General features: G+C 45.3%; 1 protein-coding gene across 5 annotated transcripts in view; it reads left to right on the forward strand.

The window, feature by feature from the left end:
- The window catches only part of ARHGEF9 (Cdc42 guanine nucleotide exchange factor 9), a 298,991-nt gene that overhangs the window by 139,371 nt on the left and 139,645 nt on the right, over positions 1 to 19,975 (forward strand). Inside the window, exon 1 of one of the 5 annotated variants that reach the window (XM_067471668.1) lies at positions 3,521 to 4,168. The exons of the other annotated variants lie outside the window; for them this stretch is intronic. Within the exon in view, the coding sequence (XP_067327769.1) occupies positions 4,145 to 4,168 (24 nt within the window). The 5' untranslated portion in view covers positions 3,521 to 4,144. Of the gene's footprint in view, positions 1 to 3,520; positions 4,169 to 19,975 lie in introns of those variants that run through there. 5 annotated transcript variants of the gene reach the window in all.

Raw genomic sequence — 19,975 nt, forward strand, 5'->3', positions numbered from 1 at the left:
AAGGTAGAATGGAAGCAAAAAGCAAAGGAATGAATGAATGAATGAAGGAAGGAAGGAAGGAAGGAAGGAAGGAAAGAGGCAGAGAAGGAAGAAAAAAAGGGAAGGAAAAGAAAAAGGGAAGAAGGAAAGAGATAGAGAAGAAAGGAAAGAAGAAAAGGGAAGGAGGGAAAGAAGGAGAGAAAGAGGGAGGGAAGGATGGCCACAGCAACGTGTGGCAGGGGACAGCTAGTATATATGTATGTTTATATACATATATATGTAGATAAATATATGTAAGAGAAATCAGAGACATGGGCAAATTAACTTTTTTTATTAAAGAAAATAATTAGGAAACCCGATCAGATACACAGACTGGTCCAAATTTGAGGAATATGAAAAAGAAAGGACAATAAACAAAATATTAAAAGATATTACCTCATTTTTTGAAGGAAAAACAAGAAGATAGATCTATTTTATTGAACATTAGCTGTCCCCTGCCAGGCGTTGCTGTGGCCCAGTCTGTTGATCTGGAAAATAAAGTAATGAGAAAGTGTTGATTTCTAATATATGTAATTTCTTTATGCTTGTGGGAAAACAGTATTTCTTGCTGTTTCTTTGTCAGTGTTGATGTGGAGAGTGTCTGGTTTCCCTACTCGGGAATATGCAATATATCCTTGTCCTTCTTTAAGGGTCTCTTTCAAATCTATGATACTATACCTGTGTGTGTGTGAATCATATAAATCTATCTATATCTATGGCTGGATGGCTCTTTGTCAGGAGGGCTCTGATTTAATTTTCTTGCCCTGGTGAAGAGAGTTGGACTGGATGACCTTAAGTATTTCCTGTTGGTCATGGGGGTTCTGTGTGGGAAATTTGCCCCAATTCTGTCGTTTGTGGGATTCAGAATGCTCTTTGATTGTAGGTGAACTATACATCCCAGTAACTACAAATCCCAAATGTCAAGGTCTATTTCCCCCAAACTCCATCTGTGTTCATATTTGGGTATATAGAATATTCGTGCCAAGTTTGGTAAAGATCCATCATTGTTTGAGTCCACAGTGCTCTCTGGAGGTAGGTGAATCTCAAACTCAAGGTCAATGCCCACCAAACCCTTCCAGCATTTTCTGTTAGTCATGGGAGTCCTGTGTGCCATGTTTGATTCAATTCCATCATTGGTGGAGTTCAGAATGCTCTTTGATTGTAGGTGAACTATAAATCCCAGCAACTACAACTCCCAAATGACAAAATCAATTTTTTTTAGTGAAGGACATACATTGGGTTGTTAGGTGTATTGTGTCCAACTTTGGTGTCAATTGGCCCACTAGTTTTTGAGTTCTGCTAATCCCACAAACGAATATTATATTTTTATTTATATAGATTTCTATCTCATCCTGAGGTTTTATCATTATATCTTGCATATGTGGCCCGCTCATTGTGAGTGTGTCCGATCTTTTATTGTATTACTTTGTACTGTTTGCATTTCATGCTCAATTTATTTTATTGCAATGTTGTTCTATGTTTTTAATGTTATTGTATTGTAATTTGCACTACTGGGCTTGGCCTCATGTAAGCTCCCTGAGTCCCCTTTGGGGAGATGGTGATGGGATATAAATAATAGGCCTGGGCGGTTTCATTCGTTAATTTCGTAATTCGTTATTAATTCGTATTTAAATTAGCTTACAATCCAATATTGAGCCATGCAGGAATTGTGTGAGGAGTAATAAAGATTCGAAACAATTTTTTCAATTTATTTCGTAATTAATTCGTAATTAATTCGTAATTAATTCGTAATTATTTTCGCATGTCTGGTGCAAGTTTTAAAGTTGTTTGTTTTATCACACCAACAGTCAACAACAGAGGGAGATGGAAGCTTCAGAAGTTCCTCCTGTCCCATTTGGAGGTTTTTTTTAGCATATTGCGCATTCTCGTCCGCCATTAACGAATTGATTCGTAATTTTACGAAATTTCGTAAATTTCGATTTTTTTTGTAGGAAACGAAATGCAAGGGCCCCCTAAAAACGAAACGAGTTTAGATCAAATTTTTCCGTGGTTACCCAAGCCTAATAAATAAAGATTATTATTATTAGTAGTAGTAGTAGTAGGAGGAGTAGGAGTAGTAGTAGTATCTGCAAGGGATAAGTTTCAAGTTGAAATATCTGAAACCGTGGATAATAATGAACTGTATATTTTTTACCAAACATGGACCTGATGTTTGCCACAGAATAGCACTGGATGACCTCGAGAGGGTCAGAGACACTTCCAGGGGAAAATGTTTCTTTCGGGCTGCAGTTCTCAACCTGGGGGTTGCGACCCCTAGAGGGGTCGATCTGCAGTTTGAGAGGGGTTGCGCCACCACCTCCTTTGGCGTAAACAAAACTGTAGATATCAAATCTGTGGATAAGAGGATTACAGTGTAGACAAAGAAAGAGAAAATGCAACGGCAGTTAGTTGAAGGAGGCAAGTGAGAAAGTTCAAAACCATTTTCATAGTGTTCATGAATAGGGTTCCTGTTATGATATACTGGTCTTTTTTAAGAAACAAACTGAATTACATTTGGGTTTGAATAGGGAGTTACGCTGGTATTCTCCTAAGTGAATCAGGGACCAGATTAAATGGGATCTCAGCATAATGGAAGCAGAGGCTTTGCATGATTTCGGTTGTCCCCAGTTGACATAGAACATATTAGGTTCTTGTGGGTTTTTTCGGGCTATAAGGCCATGTTCAAGAGGCATTTCTCCTGACGTTTCGCCTGCATCTATGGCAAGCATCCTCAGAGGTAGTGAGGTCTGTGAATATACCTCTCACCTCCTTCTCCTTCGCCGATTCACCGAAGGAGGTGAATCGGTGAAGGAGAAGGAGGTGAGAGGTATATTCGCAGATCTCACTACCTCTGAGGATGCTTGCCATAGTTACATGCGAAACGTCAGGAGAAATCGGCAAAGGAGAAGGAGGTGAGAGGTATATTTGCAGATCTCACTACCTCTGAGGATGCTTGCCATAGATGCAGGCGAAACGTCAGGAGAAATCGGTGAAGGAGAAGGAGGTGAGAGGTATATTTGCAGATCTCACTACCTCTGAGGATGCTTGCCATAGATGCAGGCGAAACGTCAGGAGAAATCGGTGAAGGAGAAGGAGGTGAGAGGTATATTCGCAGATCTCTCGACCTCTGAGGATGCTTGCCATAGATGCAGGCGAAACATCAGGAGAAATGCTTCTAGAACATGGCCTTATAGCCTGAAAAAACCCACAAGAACCTAGTGATTCCAGCCATGAAAGCCTTCGACAATACATAGAACATATTGTTGGGAAATGCCATCGGCTCTCCTAATGTTACGGGACCCATTGGCCAACGCTATTGCATGAATACAACCAATATTTCAGTATTACTATTCATAAGGAGAAATCCCTATGCTGTATTGTGATGTGACACAATGAAACAGGTCTCAGTGGCCAGAAGGGAAATGCAGGGAAGACCGAGAGAGAAAAAGACTAAAAGTAGGGTGGAATCTAAACACGCTGCAGTTTTCTCATACTTAGGCTGTATGTGGGTTGTGCATCCCCTGTTTGCATCACAGCTGTTTTTGCAAGCCGAGTGCAGCCAAACTGACCTTTTTCCTGCTGCAAATCCATGCACCATCATTGGGGAATGCGTTTTGCTGGAGCCAGGGGGACTTCCTTCTGTCTCTGAGCGTGTTCCGCTTGGAATTGCTGTGGAAATAGCTCCGTTGAGAAACTCGCCAGAAGTACCAGAAATAAAATAAACTCCAAGTCCCAGGAAATCCCATGCCTTTGCCAGTGAGCAGATGTGTTTGGATCATTCTCAGTGCATTTGAATTGGAGGCTTTTGGAAATACTTCATCCGACTGAAGACTATGCCGTACCAGGGAAAAGAGCATCTTGCGAAGCGTTGCAATTCCGCTCTCTTGCTTTCTGACCTGTGATAGTCCAGGTTTGGCGTCTTTTCCCAAAGTAGGAGGATGCGCTCTCCATCTGGCCTCTGTTTCCTGGACTTAAAAGGGGTCAGTGGTATTTTAGCCTCCTTTTGCACTTAGCGGTGAGGCTGCTGAAGCGCTTAGATTAAGCCGCGTTTGATCCTGGTCAGGATTTGGAGCAGAGCGGAAAGGAAGGCGCTGCGGTCAGTAGCGTCGCAAGCCGAGGAGGTAGTATGAAGAAACTGCTCAGGATTAAGGTGAGCTGGACTTTTACTTCTCTTCGCTTTGCGTCTGAGTTTGGAGCTTGAGGGAGAGGTGGTTGGCAAAACCCAGTGAGTTATTTCATCTAGTTGTCGAAATATGGAGACATACCCCAATGATTTTTTTATCAGTGACAGGCACAATTCTCCAGTCGAGTTTCAATACGTCTTTGGTTTCTTGGCAAAACTTGTTTGGAGGAGGCCTGCCTCTGCTTTTCTTTGAGGCTGAGAGAGTGTGTCTTGTTCAAGATCACTCACTGGGTTTCTATGGTTGAGCAGGGCTTTGAATCTTAGGATGCATCGGCACTGTAGAATTAATGTACAGTAGAGTCTCAGTTATCCAACCTTCGCCCATCCAATGTTTTGTATTGTCCAACGCAGTCTGCTTTCTGCCCGGATCCAGTGCTGTTTCAATACGATGTTTTGGTGCTAAGGTTGTTGTAGGTTTTTTCGGGCTATATGGCCATGGTCTAGAGGCATTCTCTCCTGACGTTTTGCCTGCATCTATGGCAGGCATCCTCAGAGGTATCGAGGACCTCACTACCTCTGAGGATGCTTGCCATAGATGCAGGCAAAACATCAGGAGAGAATGCCTCTAAACCATGGCCATATAGCCCGAAAAAACCTACAACCACCCAGTGATTCTGGCCATGAAAGCCTTCAACAATACATTTTGGTGCTAAATTTGTAAATACATAACGTTTCCATGTATTGAACTGCTTTTTTGTTGATTTGTTGTAAAACATGGTGTTTTGGTGCTTAATTCATAAAATCATAACGTAATTTGGTGTTTAATAGGCTTTTCCTTAATCCCTCATTATTGTCCAACATTCTCTCTATGAACCAGCCCGAGCTCTTCGATCTTTGGGGGAGCCCCTTCTTTTGCCCCTGCCAGTTTCACAGATTCGTCTTGTGGGCACAAGGGAGAGAGCCTTCTCCCCTGTGGCCCCCCGACTATGGAACTCATTGCCCGGAGAGATTAGGAAAGCCCCCACCTTAGAAACCTTCAAGAAGGATCTCAATACCTGGCTTTTCCGTTCGGAGAGTAGCCACACAACCATACACTATTGCTCCCGTCAACGTTTTGATTCCTGGAGTACACTTCCCCGCTTGTATGAAGGCCTGTTTTTTACAACCCCATTTCTTTATGAGTTCTTCCTTACAAATAATCTGCTTCTCTTTTATCTCACTCTGAGTTTTAGCATTTTATCTTCCACATGCTCATTGTCATTGTGATTGTGGATGTTGTACTTTTATATTGCTTATTGTATTCATATGTTTTATGTATTTCACTGTGTTGTCATTTGTGTCTTTGGTTTTTATTTTATTGTAATTTATTGTTTGGGCTTGGCCTTATGTAAGCCGCCCCGAGTCCCCGTTGGGGGAGATGGTGGCAGGGTATAAATAAAGATTATTATTATTATTATTATTATTATTATTATAAACACCACAAGATGAGTCCACAGCAGACACTCTGCTGGCTGTTGTATTGGATCACACGTCGGACACTTCCAAGTGTCTAGAACTGTGTGATGTATCAGCAAATAGTGTGTGCAGATCCCAGTAAGGTGGCCTTCTGCAACTGGCCGATGGTAATCTTGTCAGTGCTGATTGTGTTTAAGTGCAGGCCAAGGTCTTTAGACACTGCCCCCAGTGTGCTGATCACCACTGGGACCACCTTTACTGGTTTCTGCCAGAGTCTTTGCAGTTCGATCTTTAAATCCACATATCGTGTCATCTTTTCCAGTTGTTTCTCTTCAATCCTGCTGTCTCCTGGGATTGCAACATCGACAATCCATACTTCGTTTTTTAACACGATTGTGAGGTCAGGAGTATTGTGCCCCAAAACTCTGTCTGATTTTGGAAGTCCCAGAGTTTTCATTCTCTGTAACTTTTTCCGGCTTGTGATCCCACCACTTCTTTGTCGCAGGCAGATGGTATTTGTGACACAGGTTCCAATGAATCATCTGAGCAACAGTGTTATACCTCTGCTTGTAGTCTATCCGTGCGATCTTCTTGCAGCAGCTGAGGATGTGATCTATTGTTTCATCTCCTTCCTTGCAGAGTCTACATTTGGGAACTGTTGTCGATGATGATGATGATGATGATGATTATCTGTGAGGCATAAATTCCAAGTTGAAATATCTGAAACCGTGGATAATAGTGAACTGTTTATTTTTACCAAACTGGACCTGATGTATGCCACAGAATAGCTCTGGATGACCTCGAGAGGGTCAGAGACACTTCCAGGGGAAAATGTTTTTATAGGGTTGTGGTTCTCAACCTGGGGGTTGCGACCCCTAGAGGGGTTGATCTGCAGTTTGAGAGGGGTTGTGCTACTGCCTGATTTGGCATAAACGAAACCATAGATATCAAATTATTATCATCGTTATTGTTGTTGTTGTTGCATATCCAATGTTCTGCCGATGGATATGTTGGATAAGTGAGACTCTACTGTCATTTGAGAACACTATGAACATATTATGGAGACACGGGGTTTGCAATTTGGAAAAGCACCAGCCCTCTTTGGCAGAGAAAACTCAAGACCATGGGATTTTGGCCTGCATCAATAGGAGCATAGTGTCTAGATCTAAGGAAGTAATGCTACCCCTCTATTCTGCTTTGGTTAGACTACACCTGGAATATTGTGTCCAATTCTGGGCACCACAATTCAAGAGAGATATTGACAAGCTGGAATGTGTCCAGAGGAGGGCGACTAAAATGATCAAGGGTCTGGAGAACAAGCCCTATGAGGAGTGGCTTAGGGAACTCGGCATGTTTAGCCTGAAGAAGAGAAGGCTGAGAGGAGATATGATAGCCATGTATAAATATGTGAGAGGAAGCCACAGGGAGGAGGGAGCAAGCTTGTTTTTTGCTTCCTTGGAGACTAGGACGCGGAACAATGGCTTCAAACTACAAGAGAGGAGATTCCATCTGAACATTAGGAAGAACTTCCTGACTGTGAGAGCTGTTCAGCAGTGGAACTCTCTGCCCCGGAGTGTGGTGGAGGCTCCTTCTTTGGAAGCTTTTAAGCAGAGGCTGGATGGCCATTTGTCAGGGGTGATTTGAATGCAATATTCCTGCTTCTTGGCAGAATGGGGTTGGACTGGATGGCCCATGAGGTCTCTTCCAACTCTTTGATTCTATGATTCTATGTAAAACTCCAACTCCCATGACTCCATAGCATCCAACTATGGCAGTTCAAGTGGTGTCCCAACTACATTAATTCTGCAGGGAGGGTACACCCTTAATCCCTGACCCACCAAAATGACCTCCTCCGAAGCAAAAACACCTACTTCCTTGCACTTTGGAGTGTGGAAAATGTCACCTCTGAGTCATACAAAGTGTTAATCTGGGCTCCCTGGGGCTGTATGTCTTTGTCATCTTTCCGGCATTCGTGAAGACCGGCTCCCAAGGCTGACCTTTCGAAAGGGAAGAAAGGGAAAGCCTGCTTCGGAGAAGGGGTGCTATTTGTCACTGACTGATTCTCGGCAAGCAAAGCTTCCTGCGGGTCCTTTTTTGTCGTTTCCTGCGGCTGGACCGTGATGCACCTGGGACAGGAGCTGTCAGAAAGTGGGTTCGGATCTACCGAGAGATCCCCAGCCAATTTTGTGGTAGATCCGCAACATTTCTGACCTTTTCCCCTTGTGGTTAATGATAGCAACAAACGAAACCTCCTGATCCATAATTTGAATTAGACACAGATTTCCAGGAGAAGAGGGGATCAGGATCTATCTAATCCCACTTTTAGAGGCATCCATCCTGTCCTATGTATTTCTCATCATATATCAGAACTAGTGTGTTGCAACCGACTCTGAATCCGGCTGGTCGGTAAATCGATTTGCTCTAGGAAACTGTATTTTTTTTTCAAGATCCTTTGTTGAAACCTTCCTCTTTTTCCTCCTCCTCTTCTGCCACTTCTTCTTTCTTTTCCTTGTCCTCCTTTCCTCGTCTGCCTCTTCTTCATCTCTATCTCCTCTCCTCCTCCTTCTCTTCTGCCTCATCTTGTTTCTGAAAAGGTCCGTTGGTTGTTTTGCTTGCTTGCTTGCAAAACACAGACATGTGCCTTTCATCTCAAGAACAGACAAGCATCCCGAGCTCTGAAGATCACCTGGGAAGGAATCCCACTGGAGCATCGCAGCGCACCCAAATATCTGGGAGTCACTCTGGACCGTGCTCTGACCTACAAGAAGCGCTGCCTGAACATCAAGCAAAAAGTGGGTGCTAGAAACAATATCATACGAAAGCTGACTGGCACAACCTGGGGATCACAACCAGATACAGTGAAGACATCTGCCCTTGTGCTATTCTACTCTGCTGCTGAGTATGCGTGCCCAGTGTGGAACACATCTCACCACACTAAAGCAGTGGATGTGGCTCTTAATGAGACATGCCGCATTATCACGGGGTGCTTGCGCCCTACACCACTGGAAAAATTACACTGTCTAGCCGGTATTGCGCCACCTGACATCCGTCGGGAAGTAGCAGCCAATAGTGAAAGGACCAAGGCAGAGACATCTCCAGCTCATCCCCTGTTTGGGTATCAGCCAGCACGTCAATGACTTAAATCTAGAAATAGTTTTCTAAGATCTACAGAGACACTCACTGGAACACCTCAGCAAGCGAGAGTCCAAAAGTGGCAGGCCAAAACCCAGAACCTCAACCAATGGCTGATACCCAATGAGAGACTCCCCCCTGGGCACACAGAGAACTGGGCCACCTGGAAGGCACTGAACAGACTGCGCTCTGGCACCACGAGATGCAGAGCCAACCTTCAGAAATGGGGCCACAAAGTGGAATCCTCGACATGTGATTGTGGAGCGTAGCAAACCACAGACCACCTGCTGCAATGCAACCTGAGCCCTGCCACATGCACCATGGAGGACCTTCTTGCGGCAACCCCAGAGGCACTCCAAGTGGCCAGATACTGGTCAAAGGACATTTAATCAACTCTCATACTCACAAATTTTGTAATCTGCTTGTTTGCTTTGTTCTGTTAGAAATGTAATATAATTTGACTGGTTGTTCTGACACGACAAATAAATCTTGTTTCTTTTCATTGTCCTTCTTTCCTTGTCCTCCTCTTCTTCAGCTCTATCTCCTCTCCTCCTCCTTCTCTTCTGCTTCTTCTTTCTTGTCTGTTGTTTCTTGTCTTCCTCCTCTTCACCTCCTCCTCCTCTCCTCCTCCTTCTCTTCTGCCTCTTCTTTTTTCTTTTCCATGTCCTCCTTTCCTTGTCTTCCTCTTCTTCATATCCATCTCTTTTTCTCCTCCATCTCTTTTGCCTCTTCTTCTTTCTTGTCCATCATTTCTCGTCTTCCTCCTCTTCACCTCCACCTCATCTTCTAATCCTTCTCTTCTGCCTCTTCTTTCTTTTCCGTGTTCGCTTCTTCATCATCTCCACCTCCTCCCCTCCTCCTTCCCTTTGGCCTCTTCTTCTTTCATTTCTTGTCCTCCTTTCCCTGTTCTCCTCTTCTTCATTTCCACTTCCTCTTCTCCTTTTCTTCTGCCTCTTCATCTTTCTTTTCTTCCTCCTCTTCATCTCCACCTCCTCTTCTCCTCCATATCTTCTGCCTCTTCTTTTTTGTCCGTCTTTTCTCGTCTTCTTCCCCTTCACCTCCTCTCCTCCTCCTTCTCTTCTGCCTCTTCTTTCTTTTTCTTGTCCCCTTCTTCTTCATTGCCACCTCCTCTCCTCCTCCTCCTCCTTCCCTTTGGCCTCTTCTTCTTTCACTTCGTGTCCTCCTTTCCCTGTCCTCCTCTTCTTCATTTCCACCCCCTCTTCTCCTTTTTTTCTGCCTCTTTATCTTTCTTGTCTGCCTTTTCTGCCTCTTCATCTCCACCGCCTCTCCTCCTCCTTCTCTTCTGCCTTTTCTTTCTTTTCCTTGTGTGCTTCTTCTTCATCACTACCTCCTTTTCTCTTCCTTCCCTTCGTCCTCTTCTTTCATTTCTTGTCCTCCTTTCCCTGTCCTCCTCTTCATTTCCACCTCCTCTCCTCCTTCTCTTCTGCTTCTTCTTCTTTCTTGTCTGTCTTTTCTCATCTTCCTCCACTTCATCTCCACCTTCTTTTCTCTTCTTCTCATCTTCCTCCTCTTCATCTCCGCTTTCATGGCTGTAATCACTGGGTTGTTGGGAGTTTTCCGGGCTGTCTGCCATGTTCCAGAAGCATTCTCTCCTGACATTTCACCTGCATTTATGGCAGGCAACCTCAGAGTTTGTGAGGTCTGTCGGAAACTAGGGAAGTGGGATTTATATACCTGTGGAATGTCCAGGGTGGGAGAAAAAAACTCTTTGTCTGTTGGACGTAGATGTGAATGTTTCAATTGGCCACCTAGATTAGCATTTAATGGCCTTGCAGTTTCAAGGTTTGGCTTCTTACTACTGGGGGAATCATTTGTTGGGAGGTAATTAGCTGACCCTGATTGTTTCTTCTCTGGAACACCACTGTTTTTGAGTATTGTTCTTTTTACTGTTACGATTTTAGATGTTTTTTAATACTGGTAGCCAGATTTTGTTCATTTTCATTGTTTCCGCCTTTCTGTTGAAATTGTCCACATGCTTCTTGTGGATTTCAGTGGCTTCTCTGTGTAGTCTGACATGGTGGTTGTGAGAGTGGTCCAGCATTTCTGTGTTCTCCAATAATCTGTTGTGTCCAGGTTGGTTCATCAGGTGCTCTGCTATGGCTGACTTCTCTGGTTGACTTAGACCGCAGTGCCTTTCATGTTCCTGGATTCATGTGTTGGGCAATGCTGCTGCGTTTGATGGTCCCTCTGTAGACTTGTCCACAGCTGCATGGTATACGGTAGACTCCTGCAGAGGTGAGAGGATCCCTCTTGTCCTTTGCTGAATGTAGCATTTGTTGGATTTTCTTGGTGGGTCTGTAGATAGTTTGCAGGTTGTGTTCCTTCATCAGCTTCCCTCTGCGGTCAGTGGTTCCTTTGATGTCTGGCAAGAATACTTTTCCTTTGGGTGGATCTTTGTCTTGACTCTCGTGGCTTGTTTTTGGTCTTGCAGCTCTTCTGATGTCTGTGGTGGAGTCTCCATTGGCCTGTAGGTTCTTGTCAGTCTAGGTTTCATCTCCTCAAAGCTTCTCGGCCCTTAGATAGGATATTTTCCAACCATTTTTGAATATATTTGGAATATTATTTCCATATTGCCAGAACCCAGGGCAAAGCCTACCACTTCCAATGACTCTGGTCTTTGCTCTCCAACTCTGGTGGGCGCTTCAGTAACTTGAATGTGTATTAATTGTGAATTACCTTCATGTTAGTGTAACACCAAACCATAGAATCATAGAATCAAAGAGTTGGAAGAGACCTCCTGGGCCATCCAGTCCAACCCCATTCTGCCAAGAAGCAGGAATATTGCATTCTAATCACCCCTGACAGATGGCCATCCAGCCTCTGTTTAAAAACTTCCAAAGAAGGAGCCTCCACCACACTCCAGGGCGGAGAGTTCCACTGCTGAACGGCTCTCACAGTCAGGAAGTTCTTCCTCATGTTCAGATGGAATCTCTTCTCTTGTAGTTTGAAGCCATTGCTCTGCGTCCTAGTCTCCAAGGAAGCAGAAAGGAAGCTTGCTCCCTCCTCCCTGTGGCTTCCTCTCACATATTTATACATGGCCCTCATCATATCTCCTCTCAGCCTTCACTTCTTCAGGCTAAACATGCCCAGTTCCCTAAGCCGCTCCTCATAGGGCTTGTTCTCCAGACCCTTGATCATTTTAGTCGCCCTCCTCTGGACACATTCCAGCTTGTCAATATCTCTCTTGAATTGTGGTGCCCAGAATTGGACACAATATTCCAGATGTGGTCTAACCAAAGCGGAATAGAGCATGGGGAGCAGGACTTCCCTAGATCTAGACACTAGACTCCTATTGATGCAGGCCAAAATCCCATTGGCTTTTTTGCCGCCACATCACATTCCTGGCTCATGTTCATCTTCCTGTCCACGAGGACTCCAAGATCTTTTTCACACGTACTGCTCTCGAGCCAGGCATCCCCCATTCTGTATCTTTGCATTTCGTTTTTCCTGCCAAAGTGGAGTATCTTGCATTTGTCACCATGCTATTGACTAAGTCTGCAAGGGAAATTCATGTCACCGAATGAGGGGAGATGGAGACATTCTTGCAGCGGCGGTCTCCCCAAGTTGCACCGCTCTCTCGTTCGATTTGGAGTCGTTAATTTATTTTAAGCATATGCAAAATAAAGTAGGGCATTGCTTTAAGCTGGGATGGGGAAGGCGAGATACCAAAAATAAAGGAGGGGACAATCTTGAGGATCAGCACAGACCAGAAATAGGAGAGAGGGATTGGAAAACGAATGGGAAGATGAGAGATGTGTGCGCGGGCACATACACATGCATGCTCATTGTTACGCGGCGGCGTTTGCATTTGTGCACCAAAACGGTTGTGACATTGCGAGCGCCCCTGCTATGTGAGCAAGATTGAAGATTTGCTCTTTAAGAGGATTATTTCAGTATAATTCTTATAGACTGGATTTTCCCCCCTTCCATGTTGATTTCCCTGGGCTTCGTCTCATTCTGTTCCATCAATTGATTTTCACTTTGCAGAGATGTATTTATTTAGAGATGATTCCCTCCAACATCATTCCCTCCCCAAATGACGCTGTTGTCCTAATGTTCAGGGGATGATTTGCTTTTGGGTATGTATTATTCCATCCTCTCTCAATCCCAATCTCTACTTTAATTGCTTGGGGACATCTCATGGCATCATCCTAACCAATCTTAATGGGTTTTTTTTTTCTCGTGTCAGGAGCGACTTGAGAAACTGCAAGTCGCTTCCGGTGCGAGAGAATTGGCTGTCTGCAAGGACTGCCCTGATGTTTTTGATGTTTTTACCATCCTTGTGGGAGGCTTCTCTCATGTCCCTGCATGAGAAGCTAGAGCTGACAGAGGGAGCTCATCCACGCTCTCCCCAGATTTGAACCTGCAGCCTGTCGGTCTTCAGTCCTGCCAGCACAGGGTTTTTTTTTTTACCATCCTTGTGGGAGGCTTCTCTCATGTTCTTGCACGAGAAGCTGGAGCTGACAGAGGGAGCTCATCCACACTCTCCCCAGATTCGAACCTGCAACCTGTCGGTCTTCAGTCCTGCCGGCACAGGGTTTTTTTTTTTACCATCCTTGTGGGAGGCTTCTCTCATGTCCCTGCATGAGAAGCTAGAGCTGACAGAGGGAGCTCATCCACACTCTCCCCAGATTCGAACCTGCAACCTTTCGGTCTTCGGTCCTGCTGGCACAGGGTTTTTTTTTTTACCATCCTTGTGGGAGACTTCTCTCATGTACCTGCATGAGAAGCTGGAGCTGATGGAGCTCATCCACGCTCTCCCCAGATTCGAACCTGCAACCTGTTGGTCTTCAGTCTTGCTGGCAGAGGGTTTTTTTTTACCATCCTTGTGGGAGGCTTCTCTCATGCCCCTGCATGAGAAGTTGGAGCTGACAGAGGGAGCTCATCCACGCTCTCCCCAGATTCGAACCTGCAACCTGTTGGTCTTCAGTCTTGCTGGCAGAGGGTTTTTTTTACCATCCTTGTGGGAGGCTTCTCTCATGCCCCTGCATGAGAAGCTGGAGCTGACAGAGGAAGCTCATCCACGCTCTCCCCAGATTCGAACCTGCAACCTGTCGGTCTTCGGTCCTGCTGGCACAGGGGTTTAATCCTGTGGTTAATGGTTTGAAGGTAGTATTTGGAGCTTCGTAGAGCTTCATTAGGTGACCCTAAGCAAGTGACATGGGCCGCAGAAAATCCCACGTTGGAAAGGGTGTGAAGGAGTACAACAACAACAACCTATAGCAGCGTTTCTCAACCTGGGGGTCTGCAAGGTGGGTTTCTGAGGGGTCACCAAAGACCATCAGAAAATATATATTTATTTATTACTAGCCATCCCCTGCCACGTGTTGCTGTGGCCCAGCCTGGCGATCTAGAAAATAAAATAATGAGAACGTGTTGGTTTCTAATATGTGTAATTTCTTTATGGAGAAACAGTATTTCTTGATGTTTCTTTGTCAGTGTTGATGTGCAGAGTGTCTGGAGAGTGTCTGGTGTCCAATTCTGGGCACCACAATTCAAGAGAGATATTGACAAGCTGGGATGTGTCCAGAGGAGAGCGACTAAAATGATCAAGGGACAAGCCCGATGAGGAGCGGCTTAAGGAGCTGGGCATGAAGAAGAAAAGGCTGAGAGGAGATATGATAGCCATGTACAAATATGTGAGAGGAAGCCACAGGGAGGAGGGAGCAAGCTTGTTTTCTGCTTCCCTGGAGACTAGGATGCAATGGATCAATGGCTTCAAACTACAAGAGAGGAGATTCCATCTGAACATGAGGAAGAACTTCCTGACTGTGAGAGCCGTTCAGCAGTGGAACTCTCTGCCCTGGAGTGTGGTGGAGGCTCCTTCTTTGGAGGCTTTTAAGCAGAGGCTGGATGGCCATCTGTCAGGGGTGATTTGAATGCAATATTCCTGCTTCTTGGCAGAATGGGGTTGGACTGGATGGCCCATGAGGTCTCTTCCAACTCTTTGATTCTATGATTCTACATCCAGAGAACACTGTCGACTCAAATAATGTTGGAGCTGGACCAAACTTGGCATGAATATTCAATATGCCCAAATGTGAACACTGATGGAGTTTAGGGAAAATAGACTTGACATTTGGGAGTTGTATTTGCTAGGATTTATAGTTCCCCTGCAATGAAAGAGTATTCTGAACCCCACCAATGACAGAATTGGGCCAAATTTCCCACACATCTTAACCAACAGAAAATATTGTGTTTTCTGATGGTCTTTGGCGACCCCTTTGACACCCCCTGGCAACCCCTCCAGGGGTCCCGACCCCCAGGTTGAGAACCACTGCACTAGAACATGGCCATACAGCCCGAAAAACTTACAACAAGTCAGTGATTCTGGCCATGAAAGCCTTCATAGAATCATAGAATCAAAAAGTGGGAAGAGACCTCCTGAGTTCGTTTTGTGCTTTAGCCTTGCGGATCTTTTCCCTACAGGTGTTGACTATTTGTTTGAATTCTTCTTTGGTGATTTCTCCCTTTTTCCACTTCTTGTGCATGTCTCTTTTGTATTTTAGTACAGTTAGAAGTTCTTTGGACATCCATTCTGACTTCTTTGCACTTGTCCTATTTTTTCTCTTTGTTGGCACAGTTTGCAATTGTGCCTTGAGTATTTCACTCTTGAGAAATTCCCATCCATCCGTAACTCCCTTTATCTTTTAGTATCTGTGTCCATGGAATGCTGCTCAGCGTTTCCTTCATTTTTTGGAAATTGGCTCTCCCAAAGTCCAAAATGCGGGTTTGACTTGTCTTAGTTTCGGCCTTCCTTTGTACCTTTCAACAATACAGAGGCTGGATGGCCATCTGTCAGGGATGCTTTGATTGTGCTTTTCCTGCATGGCGGAATGGGGTGGACTGGATGGCCCCATGGTGTCTTCCGGCTCTATGAGTCGGGTTTGATGGTATCTAAAAATAAAGCTTTCTGCCTTTCAATTAGAAGAACCTGACGTGCCTGAGCAGCACAAAGTGCTCATTGTATAGAATGGGAAAGAGCCGGCTGGGTGCTTCCATTCACTCAGGAAACCTTGGGGCGTGGGTTCCTTGCATAGCCCTCCCTCCGCCTTCCTCTTCTTTTTGCCATTTGAAAAGGAAAAGCTCTTTGGAGAAGAAAGAGATGCACTTAGGGGCGAGGAAAGGGATGGGAACGCGGCCTTTGCCTTATGCAGCCATTAGGTCGTTGTAGGCTTTGGGGGCTAATTGGCTATGTGCTAGAAGCATTCTCTCCTGACGTTTTATCTGCATCTATGGCAAGCACCCTCAGAGGTTGTGAGATTATGCAATCATTCCTTTCCTACATCTTGGAAAAAAGTGACAAGTGGAGTGCTGCAGGGTTCCGTCCTGGGCCTGGTCCTGTTCAACATCTTTATCAATGACTTAGATGAAGGGCTAGAAGGCAGGATCATCAAGTTTGCAGACGACACCAAATTGGGAGGGAGAGCCAATACTCCAGAGGACAGGAGCAGGATTCAAAACGATCTTGACAGATTAGAGAGATGATGGGCCAAAACTAACAAAATGAAGTTCAACAGGGACAAATGCAAGATACTCCACTTTGGCAGAAAAAATGAAATGCAAAGATACAGAATGGGGGACAGTGCCTGGCTCGAGAGCAGGACGTGTGAAAAAGATCTTGGAGTCCTCGTGGACAACAAATTAAACATGAGCCAGGAATGTGATGTGGCGGCAAAAAAAGCCAATGGGATTTTGGCCTGCATCAAGAGGAGCCTAGTGTCTAGATCTAGGGAAGTCATGCTACCCCTCTATTCTGCTCTGGTTAGACCACTCTACCTGGAATATTGTGTCCAATTCTGGGCACCACAATTCAAGAGAGATATTGACAAGCTGGAATGTGTCCAGAGGAGGGCGACTAAAATGATCAATGGTCTGGAGAACAAGCCCTATGAGGAGCGGCTTAGGGAACTGGGCATGTTTAGCCTGAAGAAGAGAAGGCTGAGAGGAGATATGATAGCCATGTATAAATATGTGAGAGGAAGCCACAGGGAGGAGGGAGCAAGCTTGTTTTCTGCTTCCTTGGAGACTAGGACGCAACGGAACAATGGCTTCAAACTACAAGAGAGGAGATTCCATCTGAACATGAGGAAGAACTTCCTGACTGTGAGAGCCGTTCAGCAGTGGAACTCTCTGCCCTGGAGTGTGGTGGAGGCTCCTTCTTTGGAGGCTTTTAAGCAGAGGCTGGATGGCCATTTGTCAGGGGTGATTTGAATGCAATATTCCTGCTTCTTGGCAGAATGGGGTTGGACTGGATGGCCCAGGAGGTCTCTTCCAACTCTTTGATTCTGTGATTCTATGATTCTATGATTCTTCCATCCCCACATACTATAGAGCAGTGGTTCTCAACCTTCCAAATGCCACGACCCCTGAATGCAGTTCCTCATGTGGTGGTGACCCCCAACCATAACATTATTTTTGTTGCTACTTCACAGCTGTAGATTTCCTACTGTTATGAATCATAATGTAAATACCTGATATGCAGGATGTATTCACTAGACCCAATTTGGCACAAATACCCGAAACGCCCAAATTTGAATACAGGTGGTGTTGGGGGTGGGGGCAGATTGATTCTGTAATTTCGGAGTTATAGTTTCTGGGATTTATAGTTCACCTACAATCAAAGAGCATTCTGAACTCCACCAACGATGGAAAGGAACCAAACTCCCATGACCAAAAGAAAACACCACAAGGGTTTGGTGGGCATTGACCTTGAGTTTTGGAGTTGTAGTTCACCTACATCCAGAGAGCACTGTGGACCCAAACAATGATGGATCTGGACCAAACTTGGCACGAATACTCAACATACCCAAATGTGAACACTGGTGGAGTTTGGGGGAAGATAGATCTTGACATTTGGGAGTTGTATTTGCTGGGATTTATAGTTCACCAACAATCAAAGAGCATTTTGAACTGCACCAATGATGGAATTGAACCAAACTTGGCACACAGAACTCCCTTGACCAACGGAAAATACTGGAAGGGTTTAGTGGGCATTGACCTTGAGTTTTGGAGTTGTAGTTCACCTACAACCAGAGAGAACTGTGGACTCAAACAATGATAGATCTGGACCAAACTTGGCACGAATACTCAATATGTTCAAATATGAACACTAATGGAGTTTGGGGGAAATAGACCTTGACATTTGAGAGTTGTAATTGCTGGGATTTATAGTTCACCTACAATCAAAGCACATTCTGAACCCCACCAATGAGAGATGTGGGCCAAACTTCCCACACAGAAAATACTATTTTCTGATGGTCTTTGGTGACCCCTCTGACACCCCCTCGCGACCCCCCAAGGGGTCCCGACCCCCAGGTGGATAAACACTGCTGTAGAGAATAAGGCTGGAACTACAATCGGTATGGTCAGTGTAAACTCATATAATGCAGCTTCATGGCATTGAAATTCAAGCTGGAATGTGTCCAGAGGAGGGCGACTAAAATGATCAGAGGTCTGGAGAACAAGCCCTATGAGGAGTGGCTTAAAGAGCTGAGCATGTTTAGCCTGCAGAAGAGAAGGCTGAGAGGAGACATGAGAGCCATGTTACTTACTTACGCCGTCCCTCGTAATCCAAGGATGATGGTCCTCCAAGTTCGGTGTCCTGGCGGTGGGTCCGTAGGTGACTGTGGAGCCCTCTTCTTGATCTGCATCTTCTCCTGCAATGAGGGCATCGGTTTCCAGTTGGAAGGCGGTCCCGGTCGGGGTTGACTTGATGTGCACGTTTCTCTCTTTCACCCTCCATTCATGCCTCTTCAAATTCTATAGCACTGCTGGTCACAGCTGACCTCCAGCTGGAGCGCTCAAGGGCCAGGGCTTCTCAGTGTCTATGCCAGAGTTTTTAAGGTTGGCTTTGAGCCCATCTTTCAATCTCTTTTCCTGTCATCCAATATTCCATTTTCCATTCTTGAGTTCGGAGTAGAGCAACTGCTTTGGGAGATGGTCGTCGGATATCCGGACAATGTGTTGATGGCGGAGGACCATCGCTTCAATGCTGGTTGTCTTTGCTTCTTCCAGCACGCTGACATTTGTCTGCTCGTCTTCCCAAGAGATTTGCAGGATTTTCCGGAGGCAATGCTGATGGAATCGTTCCAGGAGTTGCATCTGATTTCTGTAGACAGTCCACGTCTCGCAGGGTTGGGAAGACTAGCACCTTGGTATCACTACAGATGTCCCGGTCCTCAAACACTCTCTGCTTCATTTGGAAAAATGCTGCTCTCGCTGAGCTCAGGCGGTGTTGTATTATGGTGTCAGTGTTGACTTTTGTGGAGAGGTGGCTGCCAAGGTAGCGGAAAGTGTCAACATTGTCTAATGTTACACCATTAAGCTGTATTTCTGGCATTGGAGAGGGATGGGCTGGTGACTGCTGGAATATCACTTTGGTGTTCTCGATGTCCAATGACAGGCCGAGCTTCTCGTAAGCTTCTGCGAAGGTGTTTAGAGTGGCTTGCAGGTTTTCTTCTGAATGCGCACAGACGACTCCTAGTTAAAAGCGTTATCGAATAACATCGTCGAGTCGTTCCACTTTTCTCCATGTCTGTTATATTGTGTCTGCAAACGCTTGCTCAAAGAGTCATGTCTTGACCCGCTTTCAAAATATTAAAAGGGAAGGGACCAATCCCTGGGGAGGGCATTCCATAGCTGAGGGGCCACCACTGAGAAGGCCCTGTCTCTCGTCCCCACCAACCATACTTGTGACGAAGGCGGGATCAAGAGCAGGGCCTCTCCAGATGATCTTAAAGTCCTGGAGGGTTCATAAGGGGAGATGCGTTCACACAGATAAGTTGGGCCAGAACCATTTAGTACTTTATAGGCTAAAGCCAGCACATTGAATTGTGCCCGGTAGCAAACTGGCAGCCAGTGGAGCTGGCACAAGAGGGGTTGTGTGCTCCTTGTGTGCTGCTCCCGTGAGCAACATGGCTGCCGCTCGCTGGACTATCTGGAGCTTCCGGACAGTCTTCAAAGGCAACCCCACGTAGAGAGCATTGAAGTAGTCTATACGGGATGTAACCAGAGCATGGACTACCGTGGCCAAGTCAGACTTCCCAAGGTATGGGCACATCCCAAGGTCTTTTTTGCACTCCTCAATCCTACAATTCTACTTTTGTATTTTATGGTCAAACAGTCAAATCTTGCATTCGACACCATTGCATTCCATAATTTCTGTCCGATTTGAGGCATGAAAAAGTGCAGCCGCTCGCAAACAGTGTGAACACATTCTTGTGA

The sequence above is a fragment of the Anolis sagrei genome, chromosome 10 (assembly GCF_037176765.1).
Source record: "Anolis sagrei isolate rAnoSag1 chromosome 10, rAnoSag1.mat, whole genome shotgun sequence".
NCBI classification, from domain to species: Eukaryota; Metazoa; Chordata; class Lepidosauria; order Squamata; family Dactyloidae; genus Anolis; species Anolis sagrei.